Source organism: Molothrus ater, chromosome 3 (genome assembly GCF_012460135.2).
Source record: "Molothrus ater isolate BHLD 08-10-18 breed brown headed cowbird chromosome 3, BPBGC_Mater_1.1, whole genome shotgun sequence".
Classification (NCBI taxonomy): domain Eukaryota; kingdom Metazoa; phylum Chordata; class Aves; order Passeriformes; family Icteridae; genus Molothrus; species Molothrus ater.
Genome location: NC_050480.2, coordinates 88,114,196 through 88,123,658, shown reverse-complemented (window position 1 = coordinate 88,123,658; position 9,463 = coordinate 88,114,196). Strand labels below are relative to the sequence as shown.

At 41.1% G+C, this 9,463-nt stretch overlaps 1 protein-coding gene and 1 long non-coding RNA gene across 3 annotated transcripts in view; one reads left to right on the top strand and one right to left on the bottom strand.

The window, feature by feature from the left end:
- Positions 1-1,868: 1,868 nt before the first annotated feature.
- On the bottom strand, positions 1,869-4,402 carry LOC118685092 (uncharacterized). The gene is made up of 2 exons (XR_004979923.1): positions 4,333-4,402; positions 1,869-2,230 (listed from the first exon to the last, which is right to left on the bottom strand). It is a non-coding gene; the product is annotated as an uncharacterized LOC118685092 (long non-coding RNA).
- Positions 3,931-9,463, top strand: part of HMGCLL1 (3-hydroxymethyl-3-methylglutaryl-CoA lyase like 1) — a 76,241-nt gene continuing 70,708 nt past the window's right edge. For both annotated transcript variants that reach the window (XR_004979922.2, XM_036380481.2), the window contains exon 1: positions 3,931-4,059. Coding sequence is in view for 1 of the 2 variants with exons in the window: in XM_036380481.2 (XP_036236374.1) it covers positions 3,955-4,059 (105 nt within the window). In the remaining variant the exon portion in view is untranslated. The remainder of the gene's footprint in view (positions 4,060-9,463) is intronic.

The following is a 9,463-nucleotide window of genomic DNA, read 5'->3' as shown; positions in this document are numbered from 1 at the left end:
TTGATATGCCTCATAACAATTTTAGGTAGCTATGCAGGGCTGGTACCTTGGAGACCACCCATAGACCCAAGGTCTGCCAAGTACCATTCCTGCCAGTGTAAAAGTCAGCACCCTTTACAAATGTAAAATAACACAGCTTATGACACGTCCCCTTTTTAATGACTCTGTGTGTGGGTGTATAACTATGAAACCAGGTCTAAACTCACAGAATTTCCTTCTTTTCCTTTTTGATGCTGCATAGTAGTATGAGAATAAAGATAAAATGTGTCCCTTTTTGTGTTTGCTTGTTTTACATTGTGGTCTAGTTGTCATAAACCCTGCCATCTGACCAAATTAGTCAAAGAATAGAAAAGAACAAGCTCCAACATCTGGGAAGACATTAACTTGGACTTTCTTCTTGATTGTGTCTGTTTCAAATGCCAGGTGTCTATCACCTGGGATATAGTTTTATTTTGGCAAAGTAAATCTATTACTAACTCTCTGAAGAATGCCGTCTCTGAATGATGCTGCAGCTAATGGAATACTGATTTACTGCCACAACTGTAAAGGATATTTTTTAACATTGTGTTACACGTCCCATCAATTTAGATCAACCAGACCTACCATATGTGAGAAGTTATCTACATTTTTCTCCAATAAAACTGAAATGATGAAAGCTTTGCTTTCCCTGAGGTATGATCCAGTATTGGTAGCCCCATTGTTTTTTTTTTTTAGCCCTCATCTTTGTCAGGGCTGGAGCATATTATTCCTGCAATGCTTGCCAGAATTCTATGGCTTACTTGTTGTTTGAGACTCACCATATGTGTCTTTGATCCCTGCCTAGTAGGCACTTTGGCTGCTTGCCAGTTTGGCACTTATGATTATCATCAGTATGAATAGCTCCCTTGCTTCTGATTCTGTCCTTCTTGCTGTCATCAAATCACTCTTTAAACAACTTTCTTATTTTCTTTCAGATGCTTATAAATGATCAATCTATTTTTACCATGCCTTTCTTGGCCAAGGTTTTGTGTCACACTGCAGGAAATCCAACAGCTTTATGTTTCCACTCCTAATGATCTGACTGCCAACTACCTGTGTAACTGCATGGCAACAATAAGGAGTACAGAAACATCTCTTGTGGTAGTGTTTGGAGTTACTCTGCATATAACACAAATATGCCTGTTTTCCCCATCTGGTTGGCTTGACGGCATGATTTCTTTGAGAGATTATTTATTTTAGTCAAAAGCATTCCTTTTAGTAAACATTTTAAAACCTTTGACCAGAATTCAGTGTGAGCCAATGACAATGATAAATTCAGAGGAGTATCAGAATGATAAACAGTTTTAAGAGACAAATGGAAAGCCAAAAGCCAGTTGTGCACAACTTCTACTCACCATCCTGATACAGCACTAAACACATCTGAGCCCTTCCATGTGTTCTAGTGAACTGAAGTTGTTCCAAAATGCCATTGTTGAACAAAAGATACACAGAATCAAAATAAGGAACAGCACAGGGCACATAAAAGTCCAGACCATGAGAGGCCCATATGCTGTTACAGAAAGATCTGCCAGAAGTGCCCGTTATTCTTTACCTGACCCTGCAAACCCTTCAGGTAGTAAATATACTGGTACTATCACAGGACAAGGGTATCTGCCTTCATGTTAACTCATAAAGTGGGGTGGAGTAAGTTTTGTAGCCTCTGCAAGCAAAGAGTATCAAGATGATCATGTGTGCCTAAAACACAATCCTCTTGGAGCTTCTTTCACTCTGTGCTGTCCAATGTGACTCTTGTTCAGCAATAACAATCCAGTTTAGCTCTAGAGGTTTTAACACACAGGGCCTTTTTCAATAGAAAGATTATCACACCCTTCTCCCAAGAAACATGCGTATTTCAAATGAATGTGTTTTATTTATGCGTCTCTTGTTTTTGAAACAACTCATTACATTTTGAATGACCAGTTGAAAAATTCAGTGCAAAATTGGCAGGGTGAAAAACAAATTCTGATTTCAGGGAGAATAAGATGTAGAACAGAAAAGAAACAACGAGAAACTGTTGCAAGAGAACTCAATTTGGGATTACTTTAGATACTTTATCTATTGTATTTTCCTTCTCTGCCCAACAACACCAGGAATTCAGGTAAAGATATTCTTTTTCAGAATATGCGGTGGTGCTCTGAGTCTTGAAACAGGTTTGTGATAGTAAACATCCACACTAGATGTAGGCTGGAAGAGGCCACTGAGGTTTTAAGCCCTACAAAAACAAAACAGTAACAGACATAAAAACAATACCATTAGAAGGGATTTAATGTGCAGAAAATAGCAGTTTGATATATAAGCTGCCTGCAGAGCATTACAATGCCGCTAATTTCAGAGGTATTTGTAAAAAAGATGATTGAAGGCCATAAGAAATTTGACTTTGAAACTGAAGTAACTCAAGAACAGGTGAGGTAGGTAGGAGAGGTACACTTTATTCATAGACATAGTCCTAACTTTCTTGTGATTGCAGTTATCCTTTTTCCAGCTGGCTTTGAAATGTACAGAAAAGTGAAAATGAAATTATTAATCTTAATAAAGTGCCTTTCCCTTCACATATACCACATCATTGATAAGCGTTCTCTCACTGCAAGACAAAAAAGAAAGGCATGATTTTTTTGCCAGCTTCTCTATATTTTATCCCTAACTATAGGTAACAAGACCAAAGCAAATACCTAGAGACAGCATTTAAGGAAAGCTTAGTGGAATTTTGAACTGTGAAAATAAAAGAATGTTGCATTCACAAATATTTTACTGGAAAAAGGCAGAAAATATACTAACTGCATCAGATAGTAGTCAGTAAAAACCTTCCTGGTACTTTTCAGTGGCCAGATTTGAAATTGCAGAGATGACTACCAGTAATGTTTTTAAACTTTTACACTGGATTTTAAATATCTTATTTCTGAAAAGCCATGGTTATCCTTGAAGGACAAAAGCTTCCCAGCCAATCAATCAGCATCCAGTTTTGGTTTACAATAGCTATGAAAATACAATTTTTAGATGCACAGAACAACAAGGATGAAATGCAAAACTGCAAAAGAAAGATGGGGCTTTGAAAGCATCGTATCTATCCGTGAACTGAAACAGAGACTTGGTGGTAAACCTGATAACCTTTTGCAGAAAAATGATTGATGGAAAGGCTAATAAATTTAACAAAACATCCCTGATACCCCAGAAAACGAATGATCCAGAAACAATTTTTGCTGGGGAGGAGTTTGGAAAGTTGGCTGACACAATGAATGTAAGGGAGCCGACAAAATATAACTTGCTGCTGCGGAGAGAGCTGTCGAAACCTGAACAGTGCATTTGTAAAGCTCTAAGTTTTCGCTGTCTAAATGTAAAGCAGAAATGCCAGTGTGTGCACGAAGCCTCGTGTCACCTGGGCGCCCGAGTGAGCACGACCTCGTTTATCTTGCATGGTTTGCACAGCCCAGGGATGCCGAACAGGACACGCCTGGAAACAGCCCTGTCCCTTCCCCTTGCTCCTCTCTTTCCCCTCTGCTGCCTGAAGCCTTGCCAGTCAGGCTGGGCCCGGTGTCCCGCGGGCGTGCGGGCGCAGCACGGCTGGTTGTCCCCACGCTCGGCCCTCCCGGCTCTCCTCAGCGGTTTCTCCCGCACTCAGCCCCGATTGCAGCCTGCTGCGGCGCCAGCCCAGCCCGCAGCCAGCGCGGCCACCCACAGCCGCGGCTCCTCAGACGGGAAGGCGAGAGGGGCAGGAAGGGAAAAGAGGCAGAAGGCGAAGAGGAGCAGGAGGCGAGGGGGGCAGAGGGCGACGAGAGGCACCGGGCGAGCCCCGGGGCCGGCGGGCGTGAGGCGGCGGCCGCCGCAGCCGCGCGGGAGGGGACGCGGCGGCGCTCGCGCTCCGCCAATCGCGGGGCTGCTCGCGCGCGGGCCAGAGGCTGCGCCCACCCTGCGGCGGCGGCGGCGGCAGCCGGGCGAGCCATGGGCACGGTGCCGTCCGCGCTGAAGCACTGCCTCAGCTACCAGCACCTCCTCAAAGAGCAGCTGTGGATCGCGGAGCCGCCCGCGGCCTCGCACCCCGCGCAGGTACCGCCCGGCGCGGATCGAGGGATGGGACGGGGCCGGCCCGACGGGGCGCGGCCGCCAGCAGGGGGAGGACGGGGCGCCGCCGCCCCCTCACCGCCCCCTCGCCGCCCCCTCGCCGCCCGCTCGCCGCCCGCTCGCCCCTCAGGCGCGTCCCCCGCGCCGCTGCTGCCCCTGCCCGCTCTGCCCCTGCCCGCTCGCAGAGCCCGGCTCTCTCCCCTCTCTCTCCCCTCTCCCGTCTTGCCCGGAGCAGCGGGGGAGGGAGGAGGCCCTTACCCCCCGTCCCGCACCGCTGGGGTGTGTCTGGTCAGTGTTCCGGCACAGGGCCGGTATCACACTGTGTTCCAGGCAGTGCGAACACAGGTGGGTGGCGCTGGGGCCGTGGTGAGGCAGTGGCAAACCCACTCAGCAGTGGTCCTCGCCACGCGTGATCATTCACCGTGTGAAAATGATAAAATGGCAGGGTGAGACGCATTTGGGGGGGGGTCACGGCACTGCCCTTGCTGCATGCAGCTTGTACTGCTCTCACGCGTTTGCTGTCGAGGGAAAAGTCCCTGCAGCCGTAGGGGTGCGGAGGCAGAGCCGGGGGCAGTCACGGAGGGGTGACTGAAGGTGGCTGCGCACCCTCCTGTCCGTGAGCTGTGAGCAGGTGTGGACGGTGGCTGCACGGAGTGAAGGTTAGTTGAGGTGCTCGGGCAGGCTGCGAAATCAACAGCGTAGGCCATGACTGTCCTAAACATGGCTTTGTAGGGGAAGAAGGGAGGCAAAGTTACCAGCATATCCTCTCTGAACCAGTCATCCAGTCCAACTCCAGCTCCAGTAATCAGTCAATGCTTCAAACCTTTAAAAACATAAGTCAAGCCTAGAACAAAATAGTTTAAACTGTACTTAAATACATTTTTTATTTTCTTTTTTTAAAAGCAGCTCTTGTTTGTTGCATCTTCTGTTTTCAGATAGGTGGTGGGATCATCTTCCATTTTTCTCCACTCTTTGGAAGTGAAATTTAATTCCTATGTAGCAATGTGACTTCAGAGGTGGAAAGAAGATGAAAAATGTTCTGATTGATATGAAAACTGGCAGCATTTTAATTTTGCTTCAGATGCTCTGAGCCTCATATCTCAAAAGATGTATATATGGAATACCCAAAGCAACATTGTTGTGAGCATAGGGCTTTGTATATGTAAGCCCCATACAGCTTCCAGCTATCACGCTTCCCTGGAAATAGTGTCTATCCAGAATTAAATCGGCGGAAAAAAAATCTTTTTTTTTTTAAGTGGATTTTTTTTTTAATGGTAAAGAAATAAAATAGAATTAATGGACTTTTACGTACCAGGCCTGAAGCAAAGCACTATAATTCTGTTCATATGCCCTTGCTACATTTTGGTGCATCATTTCCTTTCAAAATATCTGAACATTTTTTAAAAGTGATATGCCACTTGATTGTGTCAGTATCTCTCCTCCTATCAGATGAAGCATTTGAAAAGTCTTTTGCAACAGAGTGGGTTTGCAGTCAAGAGCAATCATTAACATCTTCTCAGAAAATAGTAGATTAAAAAAAGTTTTCTTTATTGTTATGGATCATTTTACTTAATTTTTGCAGTGCTCTTCTTTTATTTTCATCACCATTTTTCTCGTCCAAAGATACAGAAGGATGTCATCAGTAAACAGCAAACACGAGAATATACAGCAAGCATCTTCCCCGTGCACATTGATGTGGGTGTGAGCTGCACAGTAGACTGATTAAATCCAGAGGTGGTCATTGTTCATGTTTTTTCACATTTGCTTCTGCATTACTTTGCTGTGATTTTACATGAATCCGTTCAAATTTCCATATTTCTCATGTGGACTCTTAAACAAGCCACAAAGGTTTTCCTTATGTAGGAGTGCATTCCAGACCAATCCTGGTCAAGAAAAAAAGTATTCCTTGTTACATGATCTATAACTATACTGGCTCAAGTGATGTTTGTAAAAGGTTTGTTGGTTTTGTTTTTTGTTTGTTTTTTTTTTTTTTTTTTTTTTTTTTTATGACCAGCGTATGCAAGATAGTTATGGCAGCACCACTGCAATGATATTTCTGAGAGTACACTAAGGAATAAAATAGGAAAGAGGGTTTAGGTACAAGAACAATTTCCCAGAAATAACACACACTGTCTGATAAAAATATAGAGTTTATTTACTTGCTGAAATATTTTCAGGAGATCCTCAGAATTTTTCTTTAACCACCAAGTAAAATGTAAATGTTGCTGCCAGGGCTCTTGTAAAAATAAAATCATTCTATTTTGTCTAAAGACCCCAAATATATAATAATTTTGTTATATACTGTGCTGACTAATTTGTAGTCCTGTCCAGGTTCAACCACTTGAAGCTCTACTGGAGTTGAAATAATGGGTTCTAAAGTGAGTAGTAGAATATCTTAGTCTTTGTTTTTCTTCTTTTTTCTGTTTCATTTAGCCAACCATTTTTGTGGTATTTTTAGAAAAAAGTTTGACTTTAAAAGATAGACTTACTTGAGTAGTAAAGTTATTAAAAATGAGAGGTGAAAAGTAATAGGTAATTTGGCTAGGTGGCTAAATAGGCAGTCAATAGAATTTTCTACTACATATTTGTAGAAATTACTAATACCTATTTCAGTCTTATTTAGACTAGCCTGTGTTACATCAAAAATTACTGAACACCTGACTGGTCAATGAGACACCACATTCCTGTTGCAGTGTGTTCATCTTTCTCTATAGTCTTAATTTCTTAACCTTGCTTCAGAACGCTTCCATAATGCTTCATACAAGGAATACAGTTCAGCTTCATTTTCATGGCATTACCCCAATGTATATGGTTTTTATTACCAGGTCTGATTAACTTAATATTAAAGGTTTGGTTTATTTTTACTAAATAAGAGCTATAGTACACAAGATTTTGTTAAAGACATGGGTTTATATCAAAGCTGTAAAATGTGCTGGCATCCATGGAGAAAAGAGGTGGCTGTAGATATTGCAGTATTGGGAAGATTTCTGCAGAGTCAAGGTCATTGCTGATGGTGACTCAGAGGATTTGACCAGAGTGTACTTTGTGGTTTGCTTTGTGAAGTGCTCAGGCTGAGCAGCAGGGAAGGTGTCTATCTGCTGCTGATGTCCTCTGGTTTAGCAGCAACCTTCTTGCTGGAGAAGAGATGGTCTGAGAGTAATTGACATTGATTGGTCTTATCCTACAGACTTAATGTTATATTTTCATGTAGGCTAGAATGGAATTTTGATGCATTAGGAATATGCTAAGGACACAGCAGGGAAGAGCTGGATGGTTAAAGAAATACTAAAGACTGGGATGAAATTCAAGGATACAGAATGATTAGGTGCTTTGAGACCTATAACCCAAACTAGAAACTTTGACTTTATTGTTAGAAGAGATTGGAGAAGAACCTTGGAATCCTCACAAATCATAGGATGACTATGAGCTGCCAATATAGCTGTTAAAAAAAATCAAGTTAGGTCCTGGTCCTCAGATAGAGTAGATCAAGTATTTCCAGTCAAACAGGGAGATTTTGATGCCATTGCAAAGAAACTGTATCTGTTCCATTTTGGTTAGTCATGTTCAAGAAATTGAATTCCAGCTGGGATAAGTTAGGTCTTGCACCACTGGAATTGGAGCATGATTTGGGAACATTGATTGGAACAGGGAGGTGAAATGTAAAATGTCTTGGGTTTGTTTGATACATAATGTTAAGACTTGGAGGATGTGTGGGCAGGGTGGTAAGAAGAGGAATTAGCTGTTTAAAATAAAGGAAGATGTTGCTACCCACAAACACACACTTATACTCAGTCCATATAATAAATATAAAGTAGAAATTGAAAAACAAATTACGTATTGGTAGAATTCTTTAGGAACTTTTTAATCACAGTAATGAGGATATGATTTGGGTTTACTAAAAGGATTATATGATGTGATGTCCATATTAGTGAAAATTATTTGGTTTTTAAAAACTTTTAATGATTATATAATAAGGAATAGAGGATAGATATTTAAATGTTTTGAAAGAGACAATCTTTGTCCAGTTTTTTTAATTACACTGCATGGCTTAATACTTTGTTAAGGTCAGAGTGTCAACTTTAGTTGAGCATTCATCTGCCACTTTAAACTGGGGAATTCTACTCTGCAAGGGGGTAGTGGCTAAACACAGTGGCTAAATTATAAGCATCTTTTTCTTAAACCATTGCATTTATGTACTACTAGCTAGGTGTACTAAGGGGTATAGTAAAATAAGAATATATTAGGAGTCATGGTTTGGTGAGGGCTACCTACACTTAAAATAAATAAAGCAAAAAATAAGACAAAAATAAGACTCTAGTCTCTTATTTTGCTGGATGTAGCTGTGACTCTAGGAAGTGTAATCTGTCTAAATAATGCTAATGTGTGCTATGTTATGTTATAGGATTTCTGTCACAGACTTAGGCTGTCATATGGAATGCAATATCCAGAATCATTAACAGTTGTTCAGCAGATTACCATTGGAAAATTTTGTAACTGGGGTGGAACAGAAATGCCAGGTGCTAAATACGTAAAATAGCAAGCAAAAACTTGGGTCCTCTGATTTAGACAGCTAACTTCTGTTTCAGAGCCTTGATTCCAATGATTTATGTGCTACGTGCCTAAATATCCAGACTGAAAATGCACAGACTAAGATTCCCTCGTCTCCTCACTGCATGACACTCTTGGATCTAGAGATGCACACAAGTGTCTTACTTTTAAGTTTTAATGTGCTAGTTTAGATTTCGTAATAGATTGTCATGTTTTAAACATATGCTAGAAACCTCTCAAATTTATTTTTAAAGTAACTCAAGAATAACAAAACCCACAGTCCATGTGACAATTTTATGTGTCTTACTCACTTATTTCGACTCTTGATTCAAATTACAGCATAAAAAATGAAGCATATGGTATTGTGCAGCCTGGGAGGAGACAGCAGATCTCTTTTATTTGAGTCTTTTAGGTACACCTCAGAGCAACTGATTTGAGACATACTGTATTTCATGTTCTTTTTATCTCCATGTAATTATATATTCCAGGAATAAATTAACATTTGCAGGTTCTCATCAAATAACTATTTGGGCTATTTTAATTTTTTAATTTAATTTATCAAGCTAAGAAGTACTATAAAAAATTGCTGACAACAATTTTGCAAGTTTATTAATTTACTGTGACAATTATCATACATCGTTGTTTATTCCCCTTTTTTTTTAATCTGATGAAAATTGTATGTGAGTAGAGAAAAAACAAGGTAGTTTTCCTGGACTTTATGTTGCAGTTTTTGTTTCTTAACTCTTTCAATGGATGGCATTATTTAAAGATACTTAATGAAATCTTTATAGAGAAAGTACGTTAATTTCACTGGACAAAGGTCTTTTTTTCCCTCTGCCCT